At 38.1% G+C, this 16,331-nt stretch overlaps 2 protein-coding genes across 6 annotated transcripts; one reads left to right on the top strand and one right to left on the bottom strand.

Moving 5' to 3' along the window:
• Window positions 1–324: 324 nt before the first annotated feature.
• Window positions 325–15,861, bottom strand: LOC104595612 (NAD(P)-binding Rossmann-fold superfamily protein). 5 transcript variants are annotated; one of them, XM_010256407.3, is made up of 9 exons: window positions 15,288–15,861; window positions 11,119–11,211; window positions 10,142–10,220; window positions 9,945–10,026; window positions 7,617–7,656; window positions 5,632–5,766; window positions 3,518–3,655; window positions 1,237–1,365; window positions 996–1,135 (listed from the first exon to the last, which is right to left on the bottom strand). In XM_010256407.3, the coding sequence occupies exons 1-8, from the start codon at window positions 15,521–15,523 to the stop codon at window positions 1,281–1,283; spliced, it is 888 nt and encodes a 295-aa protein (XP_010254709.1). In that variant the 5' UTR covers window positions 15,524–15,861; the 3' UTR covers window positions 996–1,135; window positions 1,237–1,280. The 5 variants fall into 5 exon arrangements, with proteins under 5 accessions (XP_010254708.1, XP_010254711.1, XP_088743497.1 ...); XM_010256406.3 differs by lacking the exon at window positions 1,237–1,365 and having other exon boundaries at window positions 325–1,135; window positions 15,288–15,856; XM_010256409.2 differs by lacking the exon at window positions 1,237–1,365 and having other exon boundaries at window positions 325–1,135; window positions 11,119–11,300; window positions 15,288–15,428.
• LOC148791271 (protein RGF1 INDUCIBLE TRANSCRIPTION FACTOR 1-like) lies at window positions 5,827–7,610 on the top strand. Its single transcript, XM_088887485.1, has 3 exons — window positions 5,827–5,851; window positions 6,699–6,901; window positions 7,034–7,610. The coding sequence occupies exons 1-3, from the start codon at window positions 5,827–5,829 to the stop codon at window positions 7,142–7,144; spliced, it is 339 nt and encodes a 112-aa protein (XP_088743611.1). The 3' UTR covers window positions 7,145–7,610.
• Window positions 15,862–16,331: the final 470 nt, after the last annotated feature.

The following is a 16,331-nucleotide window of genomic DNA, read 5'->3' as shown; positions in this document are numbered from 1 at the left end:
TCATTTGGTGTTTCGGACCTTTTGGTGTTGTGGCGCACTCAGGTGTCGTTCAATCTGCGTCACCATTATAGAAAACTTGATAATTTGTAGTATTTATAGGCTTAAACTTAATGGTTTTGAATACTGCCACGCCCTTAATGTATGTGGCTAGTTTTGGCCCAAACTGAACAAAAATGGAAAACCTGGTGGCCCATGGTCAGCCAACTCAAATGGCTTAAATAACAAGTCAGATGATGTCAGATAGTGTTGCAATGGATCGGAAATATGTGGATTGAAATTCGATTTGTTTATATTTGGACCTGAATTGAATCCTATCCATCATACTTAAATTGAATTCAAATCAAATTCATATTGTAATCAAATATTGAATAACACTAAGGTTGTGTTCGGCGGCACCATTCTTGTTTTTACCTGAAACATTTTGGCATCAAATATTAAATAACACTTGTGTACCATTGCTGTTTTTACTTAAAATAGCTTAAGCGATCCATTATCAATTTGTAATCGTTTCAGCCTTTCAGGTAAAAACATCAATGGCACCAAATACAACCCAAGTTATTAATAAACTAAAATGATCAAAATATTATACATAATAAACAAAAAAAATATATCTTATATGAAAATAAACAAACATAAACGGTTTAGAGATAACTTCAGCTGCAACTGGTCTGAGTCGAGCCTCTGGCATCCAATATAAAACATCAGCACGAGTTAACATCTCCACCCCACAATGCCCCACAGCACATACCCCCACAATGCTCCCAATACATGGCGGGGATGTGCTGTGGGGCGGAGATATGAATTGATAGAATGCATGGTTGATGGACAAAACTATGTAAAATTTGGAAATGAGTTCTCCTCCATGTAGTCCATAATACTCGGCAGCCCTGACCTATAACTTGGATAGAGAAGCCTTACTCCTAATTCATCCTTCAAACGAGCGTTGGATACTCTTTTTTCTCCCCCGATGGTTTTCTTCTCAGTTGTAACTTTCTTCTTAGCGGGTACGTTCTTCACCTCATGAGCTGGGCCTTGTTTCATCCATGTCGGACATCTTTTTTCAATCAAGGCCTGTGCAAATGCAAATACTTCCAAGCGTGGGGCTGGATCGTCATCAACAATATTATATATTCTCCTGAAAATGGTTACAAAATGATATTTGAAAATGCGAGCAAACTACCAAGAGCTCACATGCAAATCAACTAAGGATTGCAAACAGCTACTAGTTCAAAATACCGTGGACCGAGGTCTTGTACAAGGTGTCTGGCCTACTAACCATGTCATTTCCAGTTTCTTACTTTATAATGTAACGAAAATTCAGCGGTCATAAGGGAGACTCGTGTTCTCTTTTTGGTGCATGATACTCTGAGGAAAATAATAAACTTACAAAAGGTAAAAAAGAGAAATATGTTTCAACTTTCAACTTAACAAAGACTACGTTGACATAGAAAAGTGGCAATATATGATAGTATGATACCGGAAAGGCATTGATACAACAAAAGAAATACATAACTTCATCTCGAAGGCCCAACTGCCCAAGAATCAATGACGTCTTGGGCGTGGGGTCATCATAACTCTATACTTCTACAACATGATTAGACGATCAAAGTACTGATGGATGGGTCCAAGAAAAAACTGCCCAGACAAGAAATGAATACCACCACTGACCACTCTCCATGTGACTTTTCTATGCTATCAAATGTGTACGTAAAAGCAAAAGGATGCAAGCATGTTTAAGACACATTTGGTCCAACTAATCTCCACTGTGGAGTCATCCAATGGTGAGTCCAGATCCTTGGGCACTGCAAACAATTATGCCGCGGTAGACTGATGAGAGTTCTAATTGGCGCCCCGCAGGCATATCTCAGCATGCAATAGGAACATCTTCCCTACTTGTCATTGGGAGATGTTCCCATTTCCCAATACACAGTTGACAGGTGGGGTTAGCTGTGGCGCCGATGCGAATTCAATTAATAGTGGCTCAATTGGGAAGTTTTGGGATCAAATCCCATTGCCACCGGGGTTTGGGGGAGGGGGGGGGGGGGGGGGGGGGCGGGGGCTATGACCGCAAGCCTAAAAAAGACTGTTTTATACGTCCTGTTGTCCCGTCCCAAGCTTTTGCCAATTATGTTTCTAAGGTTTACGTGACAACGTCACCAGTCCCCTGGCAGATAGAAGCAGTAATTTAGGTTCTCATTTGGTGTACAGAACATAATTCTATCATTGGCCCAGGGGGCTATGACCGCAAGCTTAAAAAAGACTGTTTTACACGTCCTGTTGTCCCGTCCCAAGCTTTTGCCAATTATGTTTCTAAGGTTTACGTGACAACGTCACCAGTCCCCTGGCAGATAGAAGCAGTAATTTAGGTTCTCATTTGGTGTACAGAACATAATTCTATCATTGGCCCAGGGGGCTATGACCGCAAGCCTAAAAAAGACTGTTTTATACGTCCTGTTGTCCCGTCCCAAGCTTTTGCCAATTATGTTTCTAAGGTTTACGTGACAACGTCACCAGTCCCCTGGCAGATAGAAGCAGTAATTTAGGTTCTCATTTGGTGTACAGAACATAATTCTATCATTGGCCCAAATTAGCTGGAAATCCGAACAAAGCTCTCATGATGACAGCATTTGTCCTTCAAAACTTAAAACCTTCTAAATAATGCGGTATTTTCAATTCTACTCAGCTTTTAATAAGAATCTAAGATTCCCAGATACAGATGCCAAACTGCAGAACATAATTCTATCATTGGCCCAAATTAGCTGGAAATCCGAACAAAGCTCTCATGATGACAGCATTTGTCCTTCAAAACTTAAAACCTTCTAAATAATGCGGTATTTTCAATTCTACTCAGCTTTTAATAAGAATCTAAGATTCCCAGATACAGATGCCAAACTGCAGAACATAATTCTATCATTGGCCCAAATTAGCTGGAAATCCGAACAAAGCTCTCATGATGACAGCATTTGTCCTTCAAAACTTAAAACCTTCTAAATAATGCGGTATTTTCAATTCTACTCAGCTTTTAATAAGAATCTAAGATTCCCAGATACAGATGCCAATTCAAACACTGGTATATAGCTCGTTTCCAAAACCCAACAGACAGCCACAAATACAGACTATACAGTATCCTATCAAAGATGTTGACATATTCTTTTACTTGTTGGCTTATATTGGCTACAAAATCAATTTCAACACAACTTCTATACGTCATTTCTTAAGGTAAATTTTGTTAAACTAAAATACCTAATTGTTAAGAGTAGGGAGAAAACATTTAAAGATCTACTATAAAAGCAATCATGTAGTTTTCGTGTTAGTATTGATACCATATCATGTTGGCCTGAGTACACTAACCATGCTCAATTGTTTGGATATCATTGACAAGAATATCCACATTTACCATATCATGCTAGTTTCAGTGGTGACAAGTGTTGTGAATTCTTGAGATGAATTTCTTAGCAGGCACAGGATGCAATTCTGCAGAAACCAATCTTAGTTTCATGGGGAAAGTGAAACATACCCAAATGTTGGCATGTTAATACTAGCCTTCAGTGCTTGACAAATATCAGCAATGTGGACTCTGGACGTATATCTTCTAGCCTCCCTCATCTTCTGACCTTTTGACAAAGATTCTTGCCTGAGTATGGTGTCCAAAGCACTACAGGGAAACCATAATTAATGAATAGGTGTGCCAAATTATCAGTAGATCATAATTAGTTAGTATGGCCACTAATCAGCCGAAAAACAATTGGTGTGACAGTCTATTGAAGCAACCCATGATCTCTGAGGTGGAATGGTCAATACAAGTGAACTAGAAGACACTGACCAAATTTATCCAGTTTATTTTTGTTTTATTTTACTTTATTGAGGCCAGTGATAAATTGACTTCTCTTTTTTATTAAAGAAAAGAAGATTGGAGAAAAGGGAAAGACTTGTGTATGAAGTTCAATTGTAAGTCCAGATATACAAAGGCAGCCAGAATGAAAAAAGTATGTAGGCAAATCCACATCTTCCTCAATCCCAGCTTTTGCCAAGTTTCTCTTCAGCTTGTTTTCAACCTTGATTTCATAGAGAATGAAATGTTCAGTTCAACCTAGATGCAAAGTACCAAACCAATTTAAGCATGGAGAGAAATCTCCAAGGTCTGCCTTACAGCCCAAGAATTTAAAAAAAAAAGGAACACTTGAAATCACTACCAAAGTCCAACCATCGAATTCTTTTTTTTTTTTTTTTTTGAATGATCCAACCACCAAATTCTCAACACCAAGGTTTCTAAAACTTCACAAAGATGTGGAAGACTAAACCCCAGCCTGTCCAAATGAAATTTTTCTACGACTTACATATGGAAGAGGAGTTGCCTCTTTAGTTGAAAGTTTTCTACTCTCCCTTTTACAAAATAAATTAATAAACTACTATATATTCCAACTTTTACTGTATTACTCGGTTATCCCTCAATTTACATGTGCAATGCACGTGCACTGTGGCCACTGGCTAATTTATTTAAGTGTCCTGAAACAAGTCTTGCTTTTCTCTAATTTTGGGCAGTGTGCCAGGCATCAGTATTTTTATAATCTTCTATTACAGTTTGGGATCCAGACATAGGGTTTTATTTTTGTCCATCTAAGCTTCAAAAGTCATTCTTCTAAGTTTATAGTCTGTTTTATATACACTCTTTGAAGCCTTCAGTGATCACAGGAAATGGTCTTTTAATTTAACTCATAATGCAGCTCCCACTGTTTTACCTCTTATTTTAGTCTGTAAATTAACTTTGGAACTTCCTATTACTGGCCATAGCTGGTTGCATGGATTGCCAACTTAGAGAAATGATTCCTTGAACCTTTAGGGTGATTTTATCTATTTGATTTCCTCTTACTATTTTCTTTTCTTTAGCATTCTTGGCTGCTGTGATTGATTTAATTGTTTATCTTAAGCTGTTTATTGATTAAAGCTCTGGATTTTGGACTGAAATTTCAGGAAACAAGTAGCCTGTGGTTTCATGAACACATATATCCATAGAACTGTTCCACCCACAGAAACCCATATATTGATATGCTAGTAACAATCCCCTTCAGAAGTTGCTTAAAACTTCTAGAGAAATCCAACCCCTATCAGCAGCTCCCTTTGTTATCTTATCTCAAGTCCTTTTGCCCTGTTTAAGAAGATTTAGCCCATTCTCTTAGCATGATCAAATTTTCATTCGCTTCTTAAACCTGAACCTGTACTCCCAAATTTAATCCAGTTTTTTTGTATCTTCTAATCATCCTTTTTCCCTTTCAACTTGAACCTTAAATCCTTAAATTAGCCAAACCCAAATTCCCTCCCAAATATCCAATATCCCATGATCTTTTAACTCCTAAATGCTTACCGGTCCTACCCTCTCCTCTCCCTCCCCCCCCCCCCCCCCCCACACACACATACACACACACACACGAAAGAAAGAGAAGGTAAATGTAAAGATAAAAGCCATAATTAATTTCAGCAGATAGAACTAAAATTAATACATAGTGAGTGGTTTCTATAAGAACCCAATATCCACTGAATTTCCTTGCAAATGAGCAAAATTAAGGTACAGACAACAATTTCTAGGCAATAATAAAATAACACACGCTTTTAAAATAAATTTATAATGTAGACCTTCTTCCAGGGCCATATATACCCCCAAGCCGAAATACTTGTGCAGAAATACCAAGATCATGGCCCAACTTCAACCACCCCCTCTCAGCATCCACTCTTGCTTTGGCGGACTCACTAGTAGGGTTTGTGGGATAACTACATAAAACCATACACTATACATGAGATCTATGCACAGCAGCTCCTGTTACAATTAGCATGCAAGAACTTGTTAAAATAAAGGGTAAAATACAAAAACCTCCCTTGAAATTTCTGACAATCATAAAAACCTCCCCTATAGTTTCATTTTAGCAAAAAACTCCCCTCTATTTTTGACAAAATTAACAAATACCTCCTTTCCGTCAATCACCAAGACGGAAAACATTAAAGAGATGATCATTTTTTTCAAAATACCTATTTTACCCTTTCTCGAACACTATTCCTCTTCTTCCTCGTTCGAACCCAGAAGCAGAGGCGGCGGCGGCACCCCCTCTAAATCCGATCTCTTCCTCTTCTCTCTTCTTCTTCGGCTTCTTGTTCTTCCCCTTTTTCCCTTTCTCTGTCCCATTTCCATCACTGCAATTGCAGCGGCGGATTCAAACTCAACGTCAATCCGCCTTCTCCCACCATCTATCTCCCCCCGTTTGCGCTCCCTCTCTTTCTTCTCCATCTCTTTTCTTTCTTCTTGTTCCTCCTTCCCCTCCTTTCTTTTCCTTCCCCTGTCGGCGTCCATTTTCGAATTGCTTTCCATAACTGTTCTCTGATAATCACCATAGCCGCATCCATCGCATTTCCGTTTAGATTTCCGGCTATCTCTCACCGTTTTCGATTGCCCTTCTCATCCCCCATCATACATACCTCATCTTTTATCATCTCGGCTCCCCAGATCTATAACGCAAACTCTGCTTTGAACGCCGTTCGAACAAAGCCGGTCACTGCAAGTTTCATTCGAAGTCGTTGCTCTCTCTCAGCTTCAAGTGACATTCACATTGGAAAGATCTCCTTCTCTCGCCAATCTCCCATTTGTATCCTTTAAGAACCATTGCTATCCGAGATGGAAGTTAGCTCAAGCTCCCTATTGCAGAGTTAAGTTCCAGGCCAAAATCCCAGTCAAGGATCAAGGTTGGTGCCACCATGGCTGGAACCGTTGCTGTCGACGGCATTCTTCTCCATTTTCCAAACACACAGCAATGCACCTCGGAGCGAATGCAACATGTATTGCCTTGATTGTAGCTGTGATGCATTCTGCTTCTATTGCCGGGGGTCAGGGCACAAGGATCATCAAGTAATTCAGGTGGGTAGTAAACTCTTTTCCTTGTCTGTTTTCCTTTTGTTTCAAATTACCAAGCTCATTTCTTTAAGGATGGAGTCCTGAGGAGATGATTGATTAGGGAGGGGAGGGACTGAATTGGGATTTGGTTGAAAGATAAGGCGATCATCTTATCATGATGTGGTGAGGGTGGCCGAAATTCAGAATGTTCTTGATATCAGTGGAATTCAGACGTATGTGATCAATAGTGCCATTGATGAAGATTGAAGAATGGGGAGGAACAAAGTATCTGGTGTGGAAACCTCAGACAGAGAAAAGAAGAAGAAAGGGAGAGCAAGAGGAGACACAGAGATGCCATTGATGAAGATTGAAGAATGAGAGAGATGGGAATGATGAATAGTGCTATTTCGTGTTGGTGGGGAGAGAGGGAGAGAGAGAGAATTAGAGGGAAATTAAAGAAGAGGGAAGGTTGGAGGGGGGAGTGCACCGCCATTCTGCCGTTTTGCGCCGTGAGGAAGAAGACGAACAATGTTCTAGAAAGGGTAAAATAGGTATTTTGAAAAAATGATATCTCTTTAACGTTTTCCGTCTTGGTCATTGACGGAAGGGAGGTATTTGTTAATTTTGTCAAAAATAAAGGGGAGGTTTTTGCTAAAATAAAACTATAGGAGAGGTTTTTATGATTGTTAGAAACTTCAGGGGAGGTTTTTGTATTTTACCCTAAAATTAAAAAGCTTACTCTTCATCAACCCATGCGCCACCAGAATCTCCATATACACCTGCAAAAGAATATATACATGCCAAACAGCTTACTCATAAGCTTAATGCTAACTATCCTTTTAATCTATTTTTTCTAAATGTAAACACACATAGAGGTGTAGTATGAAGGTAATGAGCATTAGGAATATGTAGCATTAATAACTCCCTCTCCTTATGGGTCCTTTTCCTGTGCTTCTTTCTTCAAAGACCTAACCCTGCCCTCCTTGAACTCTTTGCAATCTTTTCTTGCCACAGAGGTATGGTGCAAGCCTATCCCTCCCAATGTTTTTAAAAACTGACCCAGAGGCTGAACTGTCTTTGCCTTTGGTTCACAGTTCACCAGTTTAACCGCCTAGGCTGAACAGGCGAGATTGTGACACACCAGCATATGTATGGATGTATGTACAGGTATAAACATGTATTATATAATAAAATAATGTATAATTATATTCTACATATAATATGTGTATATATGTATTAATTTATGTTTAAATAATATTTTTATTTCAGTTTTAATTTATTATTTGTAAAAAACATGTAAGAAATTGGGACTTGAGGCTAAACAAGGAGTTTTTAGCAAAAAAAGCAGGGCAAGGCACCTCTGGCGCCTTATGATGCATAGGTCTCAAAAAGTAACCCAAAATCGGAAAAAAAGGATCACCCCAATCAAACATCTAAGTGCAAAGTTATGGCTTCCAGAAGTTTGCATATACATTTAGTGTGCAACTCGTTACCCGGTCACCAGGTTGAATTGATCAATGGTTTAACCACCAGGGTCAGACATCTTATGACCAGGTCAACAATTTTGACCAAAATTTGGGTTTTAGGGAAACCGGACCCGGAATCATGGCTGGGTGATGGTTTGAATGGTCAACGACGGGTTGAAAACATGATCCCTCCTAGAATTGAATAAATACATATAACTGGCTCCAAAGAAAGAAGCAGAAATGGTGCTTATCCGGTTATCCCCTCATTGGTGTATCTTGTGTAAAGCCAACAGTGAGGCTTTCTATCACTTACTGATTTCCTATCCCTTTGTTGTTGGTATATGGGAGTGGTTGTTCTCCTTATTTGGGTGCAGGTGGATTCCTCCAAATGATGTCCCAATTCCTTTTGCTCCAACAACATTTGCATAGCCAAAAAAAGGGGGAAAGTTATGTGGAGATGTAAAGGGCAGCAATAAGCTGGACAATATGGAAGAAAGAAATTCAAGGATCTTTTTGGAAAAAGAAAGTCCCAAGGAAGCCATAATTGATATTATTTTAATTAGAGTGGCTCATTGGCTCAAAATCTCTAGAACCCTTTTCACATGTTTCTTTGGGTGATATGCTTAGAAAGTGGAAGTGGCAGGTTCAGCTCTCAGTAGAACTATAATCACTCTTGTAAGGTCTCCACCAGAAAGAGGATGCATTAAACTAAACTTCCATGGAAGTAGCTTGGGGAACCTGGGAATATCTTGAGTAGGAGTTTTCAAGGATGAGGAGGGTAAAGTAATCACATTATATTCAGACCCAGTTAGTGAGGGAGACTCTCTAAAAGCTGAAATTATGGCACTGATGGAAGGGGTGCAAAGGACAAAAAAAATGAACATTAGGAAGCTAATTGTTGAAGGTGAGTCCAAATTGGTAGTGGCATGGCTACTAATTGAATAGGCAAGCTTGTGGAAATACACCAATGAGGAAGAAATTCAAATGGATACCATTGGGATGCGCATGTGAGTTATGAGGAACGAAAGAGTCCAACATTGGAAAACCACAAGAAGTGCAAGGGACTTATATACAAGAGTGGCACATAACCCAATAGCTTAGGCTTTTGGGCCATAAGTGGTATCCATCTCTTGTGTGTACGTCCCACGTGCACATACATGTACGAAAGCTCCCCAGATTTTGGAAACTCCTCATGGTTTGTGACTCTTCTTGAGGCACTACAATTACAAAGGACATGGAAGTAAGAATACAAGGGGTCAAAAGGAGCACAAATTCCATGGCAGATGCTCTAGAAAACAAGGTGTGGGGAGAAATCAACTATTTTGAGCATAGTTGTAAGAATTAATGGTTTTCAAGGAGAGATAAGAGGGTTTATCTCTCTTTATATTCTTTTATTTGTACTCTTATTCACTCTTTAATATTAATGAAAGTTGCAGTTATTGATCCCAAATCACTTAAAATTTCCAACAGGACCCACCAAAGAGGTTGTGAATGGTGCATCAAGTGTAGTCAACCACAATGGTCAATAAACCAATTAAGAGTTAGGTCAAAAGCTACACAATATAAATGATAACAGAAACTTTTTAGAATTTAGACCATACTTGTTGATGACAAGTAGCACAGCCACTGAAGATTTCCATGGCTTAATCTACTTTGTAAAAGGTCCTTATGCTGATGGAGCACCTAAGTAACATATCAAAATGTAAGAGATAGATGTGCCTAGACAGAACTAAAGACATATATTAAATCTAAAAATTGTTTCAAACATCAAAAGCTAGTGTACCTTCGGTTAACTTACCGGATCACCTAAACCAGCAACAGAAGGAATGGAGATAAGGAGATGACTAGCAGATTCCATTGTATGCAGGCTTCTCAGTCTAGAGAATGGCAGGAAAAATAAAAAAGAAAAGAAAAACAAAAAACATGATAAGTGTCATCCAAAACAGAGAAAGAAGAACCATTTAAAAGTAGTAAAATAAACAAAATTTAAAATCTCAACAACTGAGCTCAAATCAACCATCTCACAACATATTATGGCATCATCTTTGTCAAATGATGTGGGATCTGCAAATCACATGAATTACTTGAAACTTGTGAGACTCTGAAATATGTGTGTCTGTATTTACATATATATGTATATGAATGTGTGTATTGGCAAACTCCCCCAGCACAACAGAAGAACCTACCATGGGACAATACAAGCCATATTGGCTTATACTAACCGTAGCTAAGAAGCCAAAAAAAGTCCTTTATCCCAAGAAGCTCCTACACAAGCACTACTGTTCCCTGATAGTTCAGGAGTTGTATAAAATCCTGGATTTAACAAAAATAAAAACTGTATAATTATACTGTCATATAGCATAATGTACATACATATATAGATATACACACATATACACGTATATAAAGAATTATAGTTTTTGCATTTCTTATTATGATAGAATATGCATCCTGAACAGTTGCAAGCTTAGAAATAAATATTCACTTCGCATGTAAATACAGGAGTGCAGAGTGGGTACCTGGTTTGAAGAATTTCTGGAGTACTGGACTTGGGCCTTTGGGCTGGGTCCCTTCAAATTCTCACAATTGCTCAAACCAGGCCTGCCCAAGTTGCACCCCTAGTAATCATGTATGGTATCACAGAAGTTCTAACTCATCAATAAGTATGAGAAAATGACAACATTTTCAATCCCAGTCTGACCCAACTCATTACACCACCCAATCACATATGGGAAAAAAACCATTGCAGGCAGTCGCATCATCAAATTCACTTACTCTGGGTCATTTGAGTCAAAAAGATGGACATCAAATCCCATTCCCTCAAGTTTCTTCATCTTAGCATCACTTGTGCATGTCCCTATGACCTCCCTACAGCTCAAGGTCCAAGATGTCAACTTCTTGCATTATATCTGTTCAGCAATATTTCTAGGAAACCACCCCTAATGCAGCACATGTCACTGAAAGCAACAACCTATACAATTTAATTAGAAGACAACCAATTGAATAAAGAACAACTGAAGATTAATTGACTAGAGAGGACTAATAATTTGAACCATCAAGATGCAACAGTCAATAGCAATAAATGCATATTACGGTCAATAGGGATTTCTATTAATTCTACAAAGCAAAAACCAAAAATGTTAGACTTGCCACTCATGACTTAGGCTCAGAAACTTGAATGCAGAACATGCATAAAGTCCGCATATCTGCTTTGTGCACTCTGAGTGGCATCCTGATTCACTAATACCACAAGAACACGCCACTTGCAGTGAGTATACCGGATTAACCACAACCACAAAACCTAAGTAAAAACATGAAAGTACCAAATGGATAGAACAGACAAGTTCAGGTCAACTTCAGTCCAACACAATGTTTTAAAACCTCAACCCTAATCCTAACCCAACCCTGTGTTCAACCAGAGGTTCTCAACCCTGACCCAAACCTGCCATAAGAGATCAGGTTGGTCACTTGGTTGGTTTGTTTTGGAATCTTATCTACTAAGTTTAGAAATCCATACACAAAGACACATTATCATACTTATGCAAGCATACACATGCAACTGTTACATAGACAACATATTTTAGTAAAATATTTTACAATAAAATACCTTTCATGATCATCTTCTCTCCTCCCCATCTCACATAAAGTATAAAATACTTATATATATAGGAATCAATACATATAATGTATATAAAATTATAACTTACAAGTGTAGTACATAGGGTTTGGGTTTGGTTGAGCTGCCCAAAGCATAAACCCAACCCAACTTTATATCGTCTTGGCATTTTCTAACCCTAACCCTAACCCTAACGTTTTCATTTCATTATAACTGTCCCCAGAATAATTGTGTGTATCTATATAAACCCAACCCAACGGTAATTTTCATTTTCATTATAACTGTCCTTGTCCACTGCACTTTAGCCAACTTATTACCATCTTTGAATCCCCCTCCACCACTAAGTTTCGGTAATTTAACACTCTTTCAACCTTGTCTTTACCCTAAAATTCTAGAATCTCTCAACAAATTTTAGTCAAGTTCACTCAAAAAGCCTAACATAGATCTACAACAATTCAAAACAATCAAAACAATCTTAATTACACACTACTACCATTGCCAACTAATATGGTGACTCACCTTATTATGCATTGTTACCAGAACACCTTGAAACTAAAGGATCTAGCTATGCCAAAACTTAGCACTTGGCATGACATTTCCATAACATCTCTAAGAAGCTCCTAGCTAAAGTTAGCATAGAACCTTGGCATTCAGCACTCACAAACAGGTATCAGTTATCATAATGTACACTCCAATAGCGACTCCACAATTTGAGTTTCTAATTTTTACTATACTTTTCATATATTAGTTATTGCCATGTCCCTGTACCTCTGAACACCTGAATCTTGACATCTGTGCCACATAAAAAGGTAACATTACTACCATGTTGTTGTACATAATTCAATATAGATAGTGAACCAATTATTCCTCCCCATTAAATGCCTGATCCCATATTTCCTTGTAACATAGACAGGCCTAGGGACGTTCAACTGGGCAGAGAAGACATGACTGACCCAACCTGACATATTCTGTAACAATTTCCATACCAATAAAGTAGAATAGTCTGGTCCTGGGCCAGGATCAACCCAAACACAACTAACCCTTTACTTCTGCTGGGCTTGGGCTTGGATTGTGGCCACAACTGAGGACAACCTGAAACAACATATAGACACATGTGATATTATAGTTGTGTATACAGTTATAAACAATTATGATGCATAAACATATTAAAGGTGGGGCATTGTGTTGTCTTTTTTGCACATATGGGCATTAAAAAATTTTGTTTGATGATTGTTTTAGGGTCTTTACTGACATGGCAAGTTCATGCAGCACAACAGTCACAAAACACGGTCATGCCAAACATCCTGTAGAAGTGCACGTCAGATTACATAATCAATATGACTAAAGGTACATCTATGATAAGAAAATCAATTAACAAACCAAAGAGGAATGCCAAATCATGGCTTGAGCACTATGGATCTTGTACTTCATGGAGGGCCACTGTCACATTGTTCAAGGAAATCATACTCAAACATGGAGTACTACTAAGTGCTAACCAGAAGTTGGCACCAATTTGCAACCAAGGTCAGCCAAGGTGGACTCGGGTGATTAGGTCTAAGGCCTATCCACTAATAAATTTGTGGACTAATCTGTTCCAGAAAGCTAATCCTTCTTCAATGTTCCTACAAAAGAATTAGGACAATGCAAACTTGCAAAGCGCACAATCTTTCCTTTATTTTTTTTTTGGTACCACATGTATTTTCTTGGCTAAGAGTCTATAAAGGATATTTTGTTTTCGTTGAAGGATTTTTTTTTTTTGAAGGATCAAGAAAAAATTTCATTAAATTGAAAAAAAAAAGGAATTACATCTCAAAACCATTGGTTGTCAAGTTGACACACCAAATAACACTAGAAGTCCAATTGAAAAGGATTGTTAGTGGGAGTTGCAATGGCTAGGCTCATTTCCTCGCGCAAAAAGAATCTTCAGAATCTGATGTCTTTTGCTTTAATTGTCCTGATTGGATCCACTATTTGGGGGATCTAGATTTGGCTGCTAATTCTTAGTTCTTAGCTTTGGCGCTTGCTGTTTTCTTTTTTTTTTATATATTGTTTGCTGTTTTCTTGTTAGTCTGTGTAGTTTTTTTTTTATTTGGTTTTAATTTAGGTTAAATAGGTGCCCTGTACTTTGGGGTAGTGACACTTAAGGACTTGAACTTCAAATGTGGCACTTCAGTACCCCCAAACTTTCAAAATATACAATTAAGTCTAACTGTTAGCATTCTGTCAGTTATCTTGTACTAAACATTTTAAAATCCCAAAAATGCCCTTCCTTTGCCATTTTCATTTAGATCTAAATAAACTATGCATTTAAGCAACAGCGGTCAGTGCATCAACCTTCATTTTCTTTCTCAGTGCTGAATGAACTGGGAATAATGGTTATGCGGCTATGCCCCCTTTTTCTAGCAACAAACAATGAAGTCTTGTCTCTCTCTTTCTATGTGTCTCTACTTCTATAAATGGTAGTAGTGATAAATGGGAGACTTGTTTGAAACTAACTTAAATTAGAAAGAAGCAAACAAATAATGAATGAAACTTCCACTCTAAAGTTCATAGTATTTAGAGACTATTAAATTTTATAACTGCCCTTTCAGTCACAGTACAACCATTAGGCCTTCCTAAATTGTCTCTCTAATTTAATTTATTTTTTCCAAAGCTGTGGCAGATCTTAAATAAATTAGTGGATAGTGGGCATTTTGGCCATTTACTCATTTTACCACTCACATTAAAGTTTGTTAACGGTGTTGGATGGTGCTGGACTTGAGTGTATATTTCAGAAAGTTAAGTATTCTAAGTATTGGCCCTCGGCCCCTGGCCCCTTACATGTCACTACCCCCAAAGTACAGGGTACTATCTGTAATTTACGGGCCCGGCCCAGTAAATACGAACCCAAAAGTAATGCAGAACCTAGGCCTGGTTGGCTAGCCCAATGCCCATTCCCAAGCCCCAGCCCCCAGGGATAGACCCTGGGATATGGATCTTAAAGCCCACTGGGGCAGATCACCTCTCCCGCCCAAATGGCATATGCAATGCCAGAGAGAGAGAGAGCACTCTTCCAAAGTTGGAGCATTGCTTGTTTTGCTTTCCATTTGATAGCTGACAATAACTCCTAAGCTCACTAAAATAAAAAATTAACTTGAACCAAACCCTAGTTGTGACTAAGAACCGATTAAATCACAATTCAAAAATGTTTCGGGAGCTCGACAAATAAATCGAACTAGATATGTAGTCTGAAATTTCGTCGGGGAGAGAGAATGAATATTTTAATCAAATCATAACAAAAAAAAACAGGGCAAATAAGAGGTGCCACAGAGATTAGGGACAAAACTACCAGCCGTCCTTTTTCAACTGATCGGCGAAGAACTGCCCGACGAAACCCATACCGAGTATAAACATCCGATTCCTGGCTTCGGATCTCTCTTCCTGGCTCCTAGCTTGTAAATTGCAGGAAAAATCTTGCAAAACTAGAGGCAATACTTGAGGACTCCGAAGAAAGAGCTTTGGAGGAAGAAGCCGAAACCGAAGGATAGGTGAAGAAGAGCGGCCCGACATGAAATAGGTTTCCATTGTGTTAATGTTAAATCTGCAGCTGGGATTGTATGGGGATTCAATTCAGAGAGGTGAACCGCCCGAGTCCGACCTCATGGAAGTGATGAGATAGTCTCTTCAACCTCAGAATCAAGACCAGGGTTTGCAGTCAAGAAAGAAGGCACATGGACACGAATCCTGTGTTTGGGGATTGCGGGAAAAACTAAACTCAATTTCGAAAAGGGTTCAACTATTATATGGAAAAGATATGATATCTAAACAAATTTTGAGCAATCGACTGATATCATAAGTGTGGTAGCCAATCAACTGATATCTTTCCCGCATCAAAGATTTTTTCATAAGCTTTCGCTCCTCATATAAAAAAGGGTTGGAGGAAACCGTCTTAATTCGCTCACGGTTTTATTTACCGAACCGGTATTATCGGTTTTTGAAAATTTCGAACCTAATCAACCGGTTGATCAATTAACTAATTTCGGTTTTTGGTTGATTCGATTTTTTATTTCGCAAATTTTTATATTTATAATATATATATTTTATAATCAGTATATAAATATAAATAAATTATTACAAATATAATACATTTACATATAATGCATATATAAATATATAATACATAAATAATATATGACATATATTAAAAATATATAATATGTATATAGACATATACCAGTTGGTTTGATTAACTTCCGTTTTTTTAGGTTAATTGAAAATCAAACTGGTTCTTAATTTTTTAAAAATACCAAATTAATTAATTTGATTAATAGGATTTTTTTATTTTTCAGTATTTATGAGCATCCATAGAAAACAACTTGTCGGTTATCACTTA

Source organism: Nelumbo nucifera, chromosome 5 (assembly GCF_055504915.1).
Source record: "Nelumbo nucifera cultivar China Antique chromosome 5, China Antique-T2T, whole genome shotgun sequence".
NCBI classification, from domain to species: domain Eukaryota; kingdom Viridiplantae; phylum Streptophyta; class Magnoliopsida; order Proteales; family Nelumbonaceae; genus Nelumbo; species Nelumbo nucifera.
Note: the sequence above shows the minus strand (reverse complement) of the source record. Positions and strands in the feature narration are given on the sequence as shown.

Excerpts from the sequence above, each read along its gene's own strand:
- LOC148791271 (XM_088887485.1), top strand. The coding sequence starts at position 5,827 with ATGCAAGAACTTGTTAAAATAAAGG. Across the intron at positions 5,852-6,698 it reads AGAACTTGTTAAAATAAAGG|TTCCAGGCCAAAATCCCAGT; the intron begins GTAAAATACAAA and ends TGCAGAGTTAAG. Across the intron at positions 6,902-7,033 it reads AGGATCATCAAGTAATTCAG|ATAAGGCGATCATCTTATCA; the intron begins GTGGGTAGTAAA and ends TTTGGTTGAAAG.
- LOC104595612 (XM_010256406.3), bottom strand. The coding sequence starts at position 15,523 with ATGGAAACCTATTTCATGTCGGGCCGCTCTTCTTCACCTATCCTTCGG. Across the intron at positions 10,027-10,141 it reads TTGCTGGTTTAGGTGATCCG|GTGCTCCATCAGCATAAGGA; the intron begins GTAAGTTAACCG and ends TATGTTACTTAG. Across the intron at positions 3,656-5,631 it reads ATATATGGCCCTGGAAGAAG|TGCTTTGGACACCATACTCA; the intron begins GTCTACATTATA and ends GTTTCCCTGTAG.